At 36.1% G+C, this 17605-nt stretch overlaps 1 protein-coding gene across 1 annotated transcript in view; it reads right to left on the reverse strand.

Annotated features, from left to right (window-relative positions):
* GPR158 (G protein-coupled receptor 158) overlaps positions 1-17605 on the reverse strand; it is a 424695-nt gene that overhangs the window by 220967 nt on the left and 186123 nt on the right. The window contains exon 3 of the mRNA XM_047741925.1: positions 1248-1350. Within this exon, the coding sequence (XP_047597881.1) occupies positions 1248-1350 (103 nt within the window). The remainder of the gene's footprint in view (positions 1-1247; positions 1351-17605) is intronic.

A 17605-nucleotide genomic window follows, 5' to 3' on the forward strand; every position in this document is an offset into this window, starting at 1 on the left:
TTTTCCAGGAGAAAACAAAACAAAACGAAATCTACAAATGTCTACGAAAATTCCCAGAGGAAGAAACTCAGTCTCAATCTCAAGGTACCCTTTGAATTATGCCCAATAGAAATGCAAATTCTTATTCAGACCAATAATAAGGCTTGCAAAGATCTGTGCTCTCTAAAAGATACCTGTACCTCAGTTTTAGTAACCCCGAACCCTAACTTCCTATGTAAATACCCTTTTTTATCACTACACTCCTTCTTTATGTCTAATAGCCAGCTACAAGCCAGTGTGGTAACACTGCATTCTCTAGAGATAAAGTAAAAAGTCAAAATTCAAATTATAACACCGACATTTTCTGGAGTAGGAATAAAATAGCAGATGACCAAGTTTTGATTTTGGAGTACACGCCCTGTATAATCACCTCCTCTAGAATGTCAGTGGACATGTAAATATGATGAGATAGTCTTTCTTTTCATTAAATTATCTTACCTGGCAAAATGATGGGTCACTCACTCATGATTATTTTATGTTATAAATGATTCAGTCTGAGCACAGTGAGAAAACTGTTTTTGCAAGCCTTGAAGAGGGTGAGCTGCAATGTGGTAAGAGGGTCACATGGACAGGCCTTAAGGAACTCTTAGGAGCTGAGAGTAAACCCAGGCTGACGAACATCTAGCAAAAAAAAAAAAAAAAAAGTGGGGGGCCCTACAAGATAGTGAAGACCCTGGGCCTCGGATCAGATTACAACTCAGATGACACCTCAATTTTAGCCTGGTGATTCAGGTGGCCAAGCTAACATCTGACTGGAAAGATAACCAATGAAAACTGTGTGATAATAAATTTGTGTTCTTTAAACTGTTAACTCTGTGCCAGTTTTTTATGCAGTATAGAAAACTAGTACATAAACAAATTAATAAATAAAGTAAACAAACTATCAAAATTGGGTTTAGGAACTTTCTATAGCAACAGCTCTCAACAACAGAATCCCAACTGATCTTACTGTATAATTATCATCATTTTCAGGAAATGTACTGAAAACTAAAACATACTTAAAATAAACACATTATTTTGTGGTACTCCAGAGCACAGTAGATGGCAAACCCAAAACAAAAACTCCTTAAGGGATGAAAGAATGTCAAACCAGTGGGGGACTGAAACAAATAACTCCAACAAGGGTAAAAGAAAATCTGAATAATTAATAATGGTGTGTATTATGTGCGGAGTACTCATATTTATGTGGAGAAACAAAGGACACTTACTCTGAAAGTTGTTCACTGAGAAGTCTTGAGGATGATAGAATCCTGCTTTGCAAATGCACTGATAGGCTCCAAGCACGAATCCTAGGCCTTTAATTGGCATACACTATGAAAAAGAAAAGACAGCAGTAGAGTTGATCACAGTTTATTTCACAGTATAAAGACCCACAAAAGACTGCAAATGGTAACGGAACTATCACATTTTCCAGAAATAAAGTATCTCTTTTTTGAACTCTTATTTTAGATTTGTTTGTCAACAGACATTTTTTAGATACCACAAACTGAGTTTCCTTTCTAAATACACACCATTATGGCTGTAGGCACCCACAACTTTAACTCATTCGGTTGCCATAGGGAGTAAATGTTTAGGCATGGCTTTTGGATTTAATGCTCAGATATACTATTGCTTTAAGAGGTATTTCCGAAGCCTGTAAGAATGCTTAAGGATTCCATGTAAAACATTTCTATCACAGCAAAGGGAGGTAGATAAGTGGGCAGGTAGATGGAGAGAATTCAGGATGTGAAAATTGTTTCTATGAATTAAATATTTACCAAATTTTCATCCTTGGAATAAAATAACATAAATTGGTAAAACAACAAAACAATTAAACTTTAAAGTGCAAATTTGCAAGAGAAAAATTAAGATAAAATAATGATCCCAAGGGCTCTTTACCTAAAATCTATTTCATAGATAAGTGTTCTATATGTACATAAATTTTTAAAAAATGACCAGCTTTCTAAATATGTCACATCAATAGATGTAATAGATATCTCCCAAAAGCTTAATCTTGGCTTCTTTCAAAGATATCACTTAAATCTCATCAAATTTGGCTTAACATACTTCACTTCTGCTACTTTTCATTATATAGCATGGAATAACTTCTACTAAAATACAAATAATACATCAATAAAACAGAAGTGTCTCAAGAATACAGTTAACACTGAAATTTCATTCTTTTTTTTTTTAAAGATTTTATTTATTTATTTGACAGAGAGAGATCACAAGTAGACGGAGAGGCAGGCAGAGAGAGAGAGAGAGGGAAGCAGGCTCCCTGCTGAGCAGAGAGCCCGATGCGGGACTCGATCCCAGGACCCTGAGATCATGACCTGAGCCGAAGGCAGCGGCTTAACCCACTGAGCCACCCAGGCGCCCTGAAATTTCATTTCTGCTCTCTCTCTATGATGATGATCATATGATGATAATCTTTTGACTTTTTGCCATTCTAATCAGTTAGCAAATCTTATAATCTAATAGATTTCAGTTATAAAATGTCTCCTTAATACAGAAGCCCTGAAGAGAAAACTCCAAATAATTCAAATAATAATTCCACAATCTAAGCTTAATGATTGGTATCAAGATCAATATTACATACTATGAAAACTCCAAGAAATAGAAAAGTATTTATATATAAGGTACCAAGAGCTAATACATGTTCTAAATTCATATGGATATAACAAAAAAGTATTTAACAAAAAAAGAGCTTTCTAAGAGACCTCCTTGAATATTTTATTTCATTAATTTGACAACCACCCCAGCCTTATTTTTTAACCCAATACACAATTTATATCAAACTATACCTTGCAATTAAAAACACAGTTCCTGACCCAGAGCAACATACAAGAGATAAGTATCAATGAATTCAACTGAGTTGGCAAGTATTTATGAAATGCCTGCTGTGGGTTCAGAAAATTCCTATAGAATCTAAATGAATTAACATATTATTTATAAAAATCCAGTTATACAATAGGTCAGAGGATATTTCTGAACTATGTAAATTAAAAACAATTGTGGGGTGCCTGGGTGGCTCAGTGGGTTAAAGCCTCTGCCTTCGGCTCAGGTCATGATCTCAGGGTCCTGAGATCGAGCCCCGCGTGGGGCTCTCTGCTCAGCGGGGAGCCTGCTTCCCTCTCTCTCTCTCTCTGCCTGCCTCTCTTCCTACTTGTGATCTCTGTCTGTCAAATAAATAAATAAAATCTTTAAAAAATAAATAAATAAAAATTTAAAAAAATAAAAACAATTGTAACACTTACTTTGCAAAAACACTAGTATTATGAATAGAGCATATTGTTTGTGGTCAGTCAGAAAATAGGACTTGAATTATGACTTCATCACTAACTAGCTATGTGAACTTGGGATGTTCTCTTAACTTCTCTGAGCCTTAGTTTTTTAATTTGTAAGACCAATAATACAGTCAAATTCATTACAGTTTTGAACAAGGCAGAAACACAGAGATGTTGTAATAGGTTAAACATGGGGTATAAGAGGAAGAGAAGAATATAGGGTGATTTTATTCTGTTTTTTTGGTCTGAGCAACCTTAAGACTGGAGATGCCACCATTGACATAGGGAAGTCTCCTGATGGAGAAGATTTGGAAGAAAGAGCAGAAGTTCAGTTTTGTAAATATTAAGTGTGAAGTATCTATGTGAAATTTAACTGTAGATATCAAACAGGCAGGCTGATAAAGTTTTAGGGAGTTTAGGAGAGATATCTGGGCTGTATAATTTAGGACTGATTTGCACAAAGATGATAGGTAAAGCCATGAAATCAGGTAAGACTAGATCACTAAGGGAGTACCTACAGGCTGTAAAAGACAGAGGTCCAAAGTGGTGAGACTCAAGACACTCTAGGGCTAAAAGATTAGGCAGAAAGGAAGCAACAAAGGATACTTAGAAGAGTAATTCAGTGTGGTATCATTATCTCATTAACTAGATTGTGATACTATGGATATAACAAGTGAAATTTCTTGTGAGTTACATTTAGTAACATTCATAAAGCATAGATTTATCCAGGTAGACTAAGTCTTAGATGCTGTTAATACAATAGTATACTCTAAATATTCTGCCTCATTGGAATTTGGAGGTTAATGCTATTTCTTAAAACAGCATTAAATTCCCTGATAATATGACAGTATACAAAAATAATGCAGTTGAAAATTTTAAATGTTTAAGGCAGATTGAAAGTTTATGGGAATAAGAATATCTCTTTACTAGATAACTCTAAACTTGAGATAAAAATGAAGGTTAAAAAAAAAAAACCTAGTTGATCAGATAAATATGACCAAATATAAAGTCCCTTGAGCATAAAGAAAAATCTTCCCAATTTTATTATGGATAACACAGAAATATGAATTATTAGTTACCTCAAACCCCTTGTTCTATTCTTAAATTAACTTATATTTTCAAAGAAAAGAAAAAAAATAGTTAACATCAATAAAAATATCATCCTGCTGCACTTCAAAATTGTGGAACCTGCATGTAACTCAATATGCTATTGCTCATATAGGTTTGCCTAAGTATAAAAGTAATCTTGCTTATTTTTCTATTAATGATTATAAATTTGCAATCAAATTTCCATGCTTTCTTGCTCTATCTGCCATCACCATTCTGTAGCTACTCTAATTCTGTCACACCTCCCAAACTTATAAATTTTCAAGATTAGGCAACTAGTTTAGTATTCAAACTAGTTTTACAAAATCTATATAAGTATGATGACTACTCAACTAATGTTCATCATATCTGGGCTGAGGAGCTGTTTTCTATAATTTTTAAGATTTAGATTTTTTAAAAGATTCCCACGTAATACAGGGAAAAGTCTTCAGAAGTTAACTCTAATTTAAAGTTCATTTAAAATATTCACTTGAAATATTAATTTTAGATATTTAAGACATTCATTCATTTTAGATATTCAAGCCTAAGCCTTTCTGCTTTATCTTCATAGAAATCCAAGAAGCTAGAAATGGAAAAAATAGTACTTCTTCCTCCATGGAGGTAGCTGTTCCATGATACCGTTCTATAAACAGTAAGCTTCTTATATTAAGACTTATGGCATCCCTGTGAATGAAGTAGCTACTCACAAGCCTGGATGCCCTCATCAATGAACCTACAATGCCAATACTTACTAAGCCATCAGCAGAGATATAGCCAAGGATAGCCTTGAAAACCTACAGTCAGTTACATTCCTGGGAGTAATCCAGATCCAAATGGAAGGAGATAGAGGTCAAGAATTTAGAGAAAAATAGATTCCTAGAAATATACAGCCTATCAAGTATGAGTCATGAGGAAACAAAAATTCTGGACAGATTTATAACTAGTAAGAAGATTGAATAAAAAACATCCCAATGGAGAAAAAAGCCCAGAACCAGAAAGCCTCAATGGACAATTCTACCAAACAGTCAAAGAAAAATTAACACTAAACTTTTCCTCAAACTGTTCTAAAAATGTGAAATGAAAATACTTTCTAACTCATTTTGTGAAGCCAGCATTTTCCTGGTAGCAAAATCAGACAAAGATACTACAGGAAAAGAAAACCACAGACCAATGTTCCTGATTAATATTGATGTGAACATCTTCAACAAAATAATTGCAAACCAATTTCAGCATATTCAAAGGACTACACACCATAAGTAAGTGGGACTTATTCCTGGAATGCAACAATGATTCAATGTACAAATCATTCAATGCAATACACCATACTGACAAAATGAAGGACAAAAACTACATGATTACTTCAAGTAATTTAGAAAAAGCATTTGACAAAATTCAATACATTTTCACGGTAAAAACACTCAACAAACTATGAATAGAAGGAAACTATCTCAACATAAGAAAGGCCATATTTGAAAAGCTTATACCTAACATTTTGCCTAATGGTGAAATGCTGAAAGACATTCCTGTAAGATCAGAAACAAGATAAGGCCAGTGTCACTTCCATTCAGCATTATTGGAAGTCCTAGGCAGAGTAATTATGAAAAAAATAAATGGCTTTCCAAAAAGAAAGGAAGAAGTACAATTATGTGTTTGCTGAATACATAATGTTACATGTAGAAAGCCCTAAAGACTTTGCCAATAAAAGAAAAAAAAAACCTGTTAGAATTAATAATCATATTAAGCTAAGTTCTAGGACATAAAATCAACATACAAAAATTGGTAAGTTTCTATACACAAATAATCATAATCCAGAAAGGATATCTAAAAAAACAATCCCACTTATAATAGCTTCAAAAAGAATAAAATACTTAGGAATAAACTTAACCAAACTGAAAATTATAAAATGTTGCTGAAAAAATTAAAGATACAAACATGTAAACTGACAGTTGTGTTCGTGGATTGGAAAACTTAGCACTGCCAGAATTCCAACGCTACCCAATGCAATTGTTATTAAAATCCCAACAGCATTTTTGGCAGAAACAGAAAAACCATCCTAAAAATCGTATGTAATCTCTAGAACCCCAAATAGTCAAAGGAATCTTGAAAATGAAGAATTTGGAGGTCTCACACTTTCTAAGTTCAAAAATATTTACAAAGCTACAGTAATCAAAATAGTGTGGTACTGGCATGATGGCAGATGTATAGACCAATGGCAAAGAATAGAGGACCCAGAAATAAACCTCATATATAATGATCAAATGACATTTGCAAGGATGCCAGTACCATGCAATGGGGAGAAAAGGGCAAACTCTTTAACAAATGGTGCTGGCAACACTGGATATCCATATGCAAAAGAAGTTAAATTACCTTAATTAGTTACCTTAAAACATATACAAAATTAACTCAAAATGGATTAAAGACCTAAACATAGGGCCTAAAACCATAAAACTTCTAGAAGGAAACGGGAAAATCTTCAAGACATTGGATTTGGGAATGATTTCTTGGGTATGACATCAAAAACAAAGGCAAGAAAAACAAAAAATAGGCAACTGGGACTACGTCAAATTTAAAATCATCTGTGCATCAAAGGAAAGAATCAACAATATGAAGGTCAACCTATAGAATGAGAGAAAAAATTTGTAAACAATATATCTGATGGGAGTTAACATCCAGAATATTTAAAACTGCAATTCAACAACAATAACAACAACAACAACAAATCACCTGACTTAAAAATGAGGAAAAAATCTGGAGTCTCATTTCTCCAAATAAGATAAACAAATGGCCAAGACACATACGAAAAGATGCTTGATCTGTGATGACAAATCATTACAGAAATGCAAACCAAAACTACAATGAGCTATCAGCTTATACCCATTAGGATGGACACTATCAATAAAACAAAATAACAAATATTGGCAAGGTGTGGAGAAATTAGAATCCTTATGCACTCTTTGTGGTAATATAAAATAGTGCAGCCATTATGGAAACAATATGGAGTTTTCTCAAGAAATTAAAAACAGAACTGCTATATAATCCAGGTGTCCCACTTGTAGGTTTATATCCAAAATCTTTTTTTTTTAAAGATTTATTTATTTATTTATTTGACAGAGAGAGATCACAAGCAGTCAGAGAGGCAGGCAGAGAGAGAGGAGGAAGCAGGCTCCCCGCTGAGCAGAGAGCCTGATGCGGGGCTCGATCCCAGGACCCTGAGATCATGACCCGAGCCGAAGGCAGCGGCCCAACCCACTGAGCCACCCAGGCGCCCCTATATCCAAAAATCTTAAAGCAGGTCTTAAAGAGACATTTTATACCCAGTTCACTGCAGCATTATTCACAATAGCCAAGAGGTAGAAGCAACTCAAAAGTTCATCAATATATTAAAAAATGTGCTATGTGCATACAATGGAATTACTATTCAGTATTTTTTAAAAAAGGAAATCTTGTCACATGCTAAAACATGAATGGACCTTGAGAACATTATGCCAAGTAAAATAAGCCAGTCACAAAGACAAATACCTTATAATGTCACTTGTATGTGGGAACGGCAGTAATTAAATTTATAGAGAAAGGAAGTAGAATGATGGCTGCTAGAGACTGAAGAAAGGGGAAATGAGGAGTTGTTTTGTGGGCACATAGCATTTCCCCGTTGCAAGATGATCTCAATCTGTTACATGACAGTATGAATACAGCAACCTACTGAACTGTACACTTAAAAATGGTTAAGATTGTAAATTTCATGTTATTTTTTTAACCACAATCAAAAATTTAAAAAAATAATTTAGAGCAAAATGGTCTTCTTTTCTCGACAATGTATACATAAACTCTATAGATGGTATTGCAACACATAATTGGTAAGAAATATAATTCATTTCAACTCCTGGTGAATATAATTAAAAAACAAAACCTGGCCAGCTTGACAGTCATGAAGATTCTGTATGAAGGTACTATTGAGCAACGCAATGGCAAAAACACAGGCTAAACTTGGGTATGTTTGGCATTTAATGGAAATAATGCTTGTGCCTATGGATGACATTTACATATAATTCTAAAGAAAAACTAATTTGGACCTGAAGGAGGAACCAAAATAAAATGCAAATACAATAAAATTGATATAATTCAAAATTCTCTAGAAATGGGTCTTCAAATACTTTTTTTTAAACTTTGTTTTAAAATCTTCCTAAAATGCAAAACACTTTCTGGCTTCTCTAAACTGAACACCAGGAACAGAATTTAACATTTTCTTCCTGGTCAGAATCGTTACTTTGAACACTAGGTAGAAAACAATGCCCTCTGGAGCTATTGAAGTTTTATTGCTATTTTCTCATATACTAAATGCCAAGACTGCTGAACTTTTTGAGTTCTTATGCTTAGTTTTTTGTTTTGTTTTGTTTTTTTCCTTTTTCCTTCTTTATTTTGAACTAACAGTTGTCATCTTTTAAACGTAAAACATGGATGTACTGCTAGAACTGTCTTTTTCCTTCTAATTTATAGTTATAATTGCCTGTATACATGGAAATTAGATCACCAAGCAGGACAAGCAAGAGTATATGTAATAATAAAATAACAATGTAAGAGTAAATAAAATAGAGAGGGCTTAGCAAGGTGGCAGAGGAGCAGCAGACCTAAATTTTGTCTGGTCCCAGGAATTCAGCTAGTTAATTATCAAACCATTCTGAACACCTATGAACTTAAGAGGAGAGTGAAGAAAAGGATAGTAGCAACTCTAGGAACAGAAAAGCGACCACCTTCTGGAAGGTAGGAGGTGCTGGTGAATCCAAAGCAATATATGGTAAAACAGGCTGTGAGGGGAGGGAGCCTCTGTCAGCTAGCTACCAGCAAGTGATAAAGCAGCAGAAAACAAAATTGGAACTTTTAGAAGTCTGCTCCATGGAGGAACATTGCTCTGGTGGCTAAGAGGGGGCTGGAACTCTCACTGGGACAGTATGGTCTTAGGACCCTCGGGGTCACAGAAAAACCAGGGGTGCCTGATGGTGGCAGAGCTCCCAGGTATCAGAGCAGGGAACCTGGCTGCAACGATGGAGCTGAGGAGTGGGCTCTCAGCTAGGGGTTGTCATAAACCATGATCTGTGAAACAGTTGGGCCACTACTCTTCAAGCAGGTACCCAACAAGTGGCCGATCTGGGGAGACTCCCCTCCATCCCCTGAAGGAAGCAGCACAGGAGCACACTGTAGGAATCTGCTGGGTTGGAAACTCCAAACAGGTCGTGCGCCAGAGAAAGAAATACTTAGTCACAGGCTGGGTGAGCACAGAGTGCGGCCAGAGACCAGGGACATGGGAGTCATTGACTGTGTTTCTCTGAGGGTTCACTGAAGAGAGGGGCCCTGAGCTCTCAGCTCTTCTAGGGCAGAGATTGGGAGGCCACTACTTTCATTCTCATCCTCTAAAGCTGTGAGGAGAATATTCAGGGAGCAAAAGCTACCAAGAACAAATCTGAGCAGATTACTTAGCCTGGCCCCTGTCAAGGGTGGTACAATTCCACCTGGGGCAAAGACATTTGAGAATCACTGCAACAGGCCCCTCCCCCAGAAGATCTGCAAGAACATCCAGCAAAAATCAAGTTTACTGAGCAATGAGAACTGCAAGCTCTAACACTAGGAGAATATAGCACATAGAATTCATGGCTTTTTTTTCCATGATTCCCTAGTCTTCAAAGTTAATCTTTAAAAGTTTCCTTATTGTTTTCTTTTTCTATTTTCTTAAAAATTTTTCTTCTTTCTTTTTTTAACCAACTTCTTATCAATTCCTTTTTTAAAATTATTTTTATTAACATATAATGTATCATTTGCCCCAGGGGTACAAGTCTATGAATTGTCAGGCTTACACACTTCCCAGCACTCACCATATCACATACCCTCCCCAATGTCCATAATGCAACCACCCTCTCCATAAAATCTTTTAAAAAAATTTTTCATTTTTACAGCCATATTCTATCCCTTCATTGTATTTATATATATATACATATATATTTCTTTCTTTAAGATTCTGGGATGCAGTTTCTTCTAACAAAGCAAAATAGACCCTAAATCTAGCATATGACTTTGTTCTATTTACCCACCTGATCACAGTCAAAATCAAAAAGGCTATTAATGAGGTGCAATCAAAAATGGAGGCTCTAACTGCTAGGATAAATGAGGCAGAAGAGAGAATTAGTGATATAGAAGACCAAATGATGGAGAATAAAGAAACTGAGAAAAATAGAAATAAACAACTACTGGTCATGAGGGAAGAAATCAAGAGATAAGTGATACCATAAAGTGAAACAATATTAGAATAATCGGGATCCCAGAAGAAGAAAAGAGACAGAGGCAGAAGGTATACTGGAGTAAATTATAGTAAGAACTTCCCTAATGTAGGGAAGGAAACAGGCATCAAAAAGCACAAAGAACCCCCCCTCACAATCAATAAAAATAGGTCACTACCCCAACATCTAATATTAAAACTTACAAATCTCAGAGACAAAGAAAAAATCCTGAAAGCAGCTCAGGACAAGAGCACTGTAACCTACAATGGTAGAAACATTAGATTGGCAGCAGACCTATCCACAGAGACCTGGAAGGCCAGAAAGGACTGGCATGATATATTCAGAGCACTAAATGAGAAAAATATGAAGCCAAGAATACTATATCCAGTGAGGCTGTCACTGAAAATAGAAGGAGAGATAAAAAGCTTCCAGGACAAACAGAAACTAAAAGAATTTGCTATCACCAAACCAGCGCTACAAGAAATATCGAAAGGGACCTTCTCAGTAAAGAGAAAGCCTAAAAGTAACATAGACCAGAAGGGAAGAGAGAAAATATATATAACAGTCACCTTATAGGCAATATAATAGCACTAACTTCATATCTTTCAATAGTTATCCTGAATGAAAATGGGCTAAATGCCCCAATCAAAAGACACAGGATATCAATTTGGATAAAAAAGCAAGATCTATTGATATGCTGTCTGCAACAGACCCATTTTAGACCCAAAGACACCTCCAGATTTAATGTGAAGGGATGGAAAATCATTTACCATGCTAATGAACATCAAAAGAAGGCTGGGGGGGCGCCTGGGTGGCTCAGTGGGTTAAGCCGCTGCCTTCGGCTCAGGTCATGATCCCAGGTCCTGGGTTCGAGCCCCACATCGGGCTTTCTGCTCAGCAGGGAGCCTGCTTCCTCCTCTCTCTCTGCCTGCCTCTTTGCCTACTTGTGATTTCTCTCTGTCAAATAAATAAATAAAATCTTTAAAAAAAAAAAAAAAAGAAGGCTGGGATGGCAATCCTTATAACAGAAAAATTAGATTTTAAACCAAAGGCTATAATAAAGAGATGAGGAAGGATACTATATTATACTTAAAGGGTCTACAGAACAAGAAGATCTAACAATTGTAAATATTTATGCCCTTAAAATGGGAGCAGCCAATTATATAAGCCAATTAATAACAAAACCAAAGAAACATATCAACAATAATACAATAATAGTAGGGGACTTTTGCACCCCCCCTCACTGAAATGGATAGATCATCTAAGCAAAAGATCAACAAGGAAATAAGGACTTTAAGTGCCACACTAGAGCAGATGGACTTCATAGAAATATTCAGAACATTCTATCCCAAAGCAACAGAATACACATTCTTCTCTGGTGCACATTGAACATTCTCCAGAAGATATCACATCCTGGGTCACAAATCAGGTCTCAACTTGTATCAAAAGACTGGAATCATTCCCTGCATGTTTTGGAACCACAATGCCTTGAAACTAGAACTCAATCGCAAGAGGAAAGTTGGAAAGAACTCATATACATGGAGGTTAAGTAGCATTCTAATAAAGAATGAATGGGCCAACCAGGAAATTAAAGAAGAGTCAAAAAAATTCATGGAAACAAATGAAAATGAAAACACAACTCTTCATAATCTTTGGGATGCAGCAAAGGAGATCCTAAGAGGAAAGTATATAGCAATACAAGCTTTTCTCAAGAAATAAGAAAGGTCTCAAATACACAAACTAACCCTACACCTAAAGCAGTTGGAGAAAGTCCAGCAAATAAAACCTAAACTCAGCAGGAGAAGAGAAATAATAAAGATCAGAGCAGAAATAAATGAAATAGAAACCAAAAGAACAATAGAACAGATCAACGAAACTAGGAATTGGTTCTTTGAAAGAATTAATAAGATTGATAAGCCCCTGGCCAGACTTATCAAAATGAAAAGAGAAGGGACCCAAATTAATAAAATCATGAATGAAAGAGGAGAAATCACAACCAACACCGAAGAAATACAAATAATTACAAGAGCATAGTATGAGCAACTATATGCCAGCAAATGAGAAAATCAGAAGAAAGGGAGTGCATTCCTAGAGGCATATAAACTATCAAAACTGAACCAGGAAGAAATAGAGAAATTAAAAAAAAATAGAAAAGACCCATAACCAGTAAGGAGATTGAAGCAGTCAACAAAAATCTCCCAGGGCCAGATGGCTTCCCAGGGGAATTCTACCAAACATTTAAAGAAGAATTAGTACCTATTCTCTGGAAACTGTTCCAAAAAAGAGAAATAGAAGGAAAACTTCCAAACTCATTTTATGAGACCAGCATTACCTTGATCCCAAAACCAGATAAAGACCCTATCACAAAGGAGAATTACAGACCAATAACCCTGATGAACACGGATGCAAAAAATTCTCACCAAAATACTAGCCAATAGGATCCAACAAGTACATTAAAAGGATTAGTCACCATGACCAAGTGGGATTTATTCCTGGGCTGCAAGGTTGGTTCAACATCCACAAATCAATCAATGTGATACACTACATTAATAAAAGAATAAGAACCATATGATACCCTCAATAGGTGTGGAAAAAGCATTTACAAAGTACAGCATCTTTTCTGTTTAAAACTCTTCACACTGCAGGGGTAGAGGGTATATACCTCAATATCATGAAAGCCATCTAAGAAAAACTCACAGTGAATATCATTCTCAATGGGGAAAAACTGAGAGCTTTTCCACTAAGGTCAGGAACATGGCAGGGATGTCCACTTATCAACACTGCTATTCAACATAGTACTAGAAGTCCTAGCCTCAGCAATCAGACAACAAAAAGAAATAAAAGACATCCAAATCAGCAAAGAAAAAGTCAAATTCTCACTCTTTGCAGATAATATCATACTTTATGTGGAAAACCCAAAAGACTCTACCCCAAAACTGTTAGAACTCATACAGGAATTCAGTAAAGTGGCGGGATATAAAATCAATGCACAGAAATCAGTTGCATTTCTATACACCAACAATAAGACAGAAGAAAGAGAAATTAAGGAGTCGATCCCATCTACAATTGCACCAAAAACCATAAGATACCTAGGAATAGATCTAACCAAAGAGGCAAAAAATCTCTAACTCAGAAAACTATATAATACTCACAAAAGAAATTGAGGAAGACAAAGAAATGGAAAAACATTCCATGTTCATGGATTAGAAGAAAAAATATTGTGAAAATGTCTGTGATACCTACAGCAATCTACACATTTAATGCAATCCCTATCAAAATACCATCAACTTTTTTTCAAAGAAATGAAACAAAAAATCCTAAAATTTGTATGGAACCAGAAAAGACCCCAAATAGCCAGAGAAATGTTGAAAAAGAAAAGCAAAGCTGGTGGCACCATAATTCTGGACTTCAAGCTCTACTACAAAGCCATAATCATCAAGATAGTAAGGTACTGACACAAGAACAGGCACATAGATCAGTGGAACAGAATAGCGAGCCCAGAAATGGACCCTCAACTCTAAGGTCAACTCATCTTTGACAAAGCAGGAAAGAATGTCCAATGGAAAAAAGAGAGTCTCTTCAACAAATGGTGCTGGGAAAATTGGACAGCCACATGCAGAAGAATGAAACTGGACCACTTCCTTACACCACACACAAAAATAGACCCAAAATGTATGAGAGACCTAAATGTGAGACAGGAATCCATCAAAATTCTTGAGAAGAACACAGGCAGCAACCGCTTCGACCTCAGCTGCAGCAAATTTTTCCTAGATACATCGCCAAAGGCAAGGGAAGTGAGGGCAAAAATGAACTATTGGGACTTCATCAAGATCAAAAGCTTTTGCACAGCAAAGGAAACAGTCAACGAAACCAAAAGACAACGGACAGAATGGGAAAAGATATTTGCAAACGACATATCAGATAAAGGGCTAGTATCCAAAATCTATAAAGAACTTATCAAACTCAATACCCAAAGAACAAATAATCCAATCAAGAAATGGGCAGAAGATGTAAACAGACATTTCTGCAAAGGAGACATCCAAATGGCTAACAAACACATGAAAAACTGCTCAACATCTCTCAGCATCAGGGAAATACAAATCAAAACCACAGTGAGATACCACCTCACACCAGTCAGAATGGCTAAAATTAACAAGTCAGGAAATGACAGATGCTGGCGAGGATGCGAAGAAAGGGGAACACTCCTACACTGTTGGTGGGAATGCAAGCTGGTGCAGCCACTCTGGAAAACAGCATGGAGGTTCCTCAAAATTTGAAAATAGAGCTACCCTACGACCCAGCAATCGCACTACTAGGTATTTACCCTAAGGATACAAATGTAGTGATCCGAAGGGGCACATGAACCCAAATGTTTATAGCAGCAATGTCCGCAATAGCCAAACTATGGAAAAAGCCTAAATGCCTAGATGTTCATCAACAGATGAATGGCTAAAAAAGAAGTGGTATGTATGTATGTATGTGTGTGTATATGTGTGTGTGTGTGTGTGTGTCTGTGTGAGTGTGTGTGTGTGTGTGTGTATACATATATGAATATTATACAGCCAACAAAAAATGAAATCTTGCCATTTGCAATGATGTGGATGGAACTGGAGCGAAATAAGTCAATCAGAGAAAGACAAATTATTATGGTCTCCCTGGTATGAGGAATTTGAGAAACAAGGTAGAGGGGAAGAGAGGAAAAAATGAAACAAGATGAAGCCAGGAAGGGAGACAAACCATAAGAGACTCTTAATCTCAGGAAACCAAGTGAGTGTTGTTGGAGGATGGGGGTGGGAAGGTTAGGGTGGCTGGGGGATGGACATTGGGGAGGGTATGAGCTATGGTGAAAACTGTGAATTATGTAAGACCTATGAATCACAGAACTGTACACCTGAAACAAATAATACAATATATGCTAACAACAAAAAAATCTAAGAAAATCAAATCAAATCAATAAATATTTTTAAAAGAGTAAATAAGATAATAGTTAATATTTTCTGAGTATTTACCATATGCCAGATACTGTTCTAATACCTGCACAAGTGTTAACACATTTAATCCTATATTAATTCTATTATTATCTCTATCTTACAGGTGAAAAAAATTGAGGCAGAGACCACTAAAGTAGCACACCCAAAGCCACACAGCTAGTAACTGACACCCCAGGGGTGTAGCTTCAGACTAATGACTACTCTCGACAAATTATGGGTACATAGTAATGCATTCTATAAACAAGAAAAGATGTCACCACCTGGTCACTTTGGAATGTATGTTGATTGTTCTAAGACATTTACTTTTCATTTTCTTGGTTTGGGGTGTTACTCAAATAGATCAGTTTGCTGGATCATTTAGATTCAGGTAAGTCAAAATTATTAATTTTAAAAATATTTACATAAAATATATTTTAAGACATGCAGTTAATTCTTATATCTGTTAATAAGTTTTAAAAGCAAGCCTCTGCTTCCCAATGCAGAGTTCTTTAGCTCAGATCTTAGAAAATGAATCTTCATTTCAGGGCATATAAATGAAGTATCTCTTCTCTACCTGAATTCCTGAAACGGAAGCCCCTCTAGGTCTCAGGAGAATCATGAGGCCAGTTCACAGATGCTTAATCCCAAACTAAACTCATCAAGCCCAGCAACTGAAACCAAGGACATTCATGGTGGTCCAGACGGTCACTTCTTTCTCTTTGTTGGCAAAAACTGTGACTTTTCTCTGCTTGGACAGAAGACTTACCTAACTCCAGAAAGGATTTCCTGTTGTACTGAATTTGCTGAAACTTATTCAAAAAGCAGATGGCAACAACACAGAGGCACAAAGAAAAAGGCTTGATGCTGGCAAGATGCAGTAGTAACTGGGTCTTCCAGATAATTTTTAAAAGACAGCAGCTTTCCCCCCCTTTTACTCCTTCTATGTAACTTGTGAAGAAATACTATAAAATGTTGAATTCATTAACTTGGGGGTGGGTTTGGGGATATACAGTACTAAAACAGGTTAATTATGCTATCATCCCATGGCTCTTCTCCACATCTATTTGCAAGTTTATTAAAAACAAAAGGAAAATACTCTAACTGAAGAAATCTAAAAGGCCTCCAAGCAATGATAGAGTACACATCACCCACATATTTCATCAAACAATCTCCCAAGAAAACAAGAACTCATGAATAACAAATAATGCAGTATTTCACCAGGGTGAAAAGAACTATGTTTTGTCTCTATTACTCATTAGCTGGCAGAATCTAGTTTAAAAAGCATGATAAACTGGGGCAGAGGAGGGGGTGAGGCATGAGGGGATGTTTTACTTTATGATACAGTTAAAATTTAAAAAGAAACTGTTTTCTATTATTAATTTTTGACAAGCTTGTTGTGTTCAGTAGAGCCAGCTCTGGCAAAACAGAACTAAAGGAAGACATGCAGCATCTGGTGTAGACATATTACAAGTCTACAAACTTCACACTGACACACAGCGAGATGATTTGTGGGGGTTGAAACTGACTCAGGGAAATGTCAGGATTATATCTCATTGAGTGAACAAGCCCAGTTTTCCAGACCCTCCTAACAGAAAGAGCCCCAAACTGGGCTTGACCAAATAGTTCTTAATCTGATCAACACTTAAAAAAAATTAAACACTGCCCTCTCCTAAGCCCCAAACTCACTATGAAGCACCTATGTTCTACTTTTAACATCCTGTGTTTCCTGTAGCCACAGCTCATAACCCTGGGGATTTTCTTTTCATTCTTGACTTAATTTAGCACTTGTTTACTGAGCTTCACTGTATGCTATTTGCTTCAGTAACAAAGAGGAATAAAGTCATGGTGTAGTTCTCTGAGAGCACAACCCACAAGCACAAGAGCAAAATTAGAGTTGCTATATGGTGCTGTGACCTATTCACAGCTAAAGGGCTTCATATGTTTATTTGTTTCTTTTTGAGTAGTCATTCCGTCTTTA

This window comes from Lutra lutra, chromosome 8, assembly GCF_902655055.1.
Source record: "Lutra lutra chromosome 8, mLutLut1.2, whole genome shotgun sequence".
In the NCBI taxonomy this organism is placed as follows: Eukaryota; Metazoa; Chordata; class Mammalia; order Carnivora; family Mustelidae; genus Lutra; species Lutra lutra.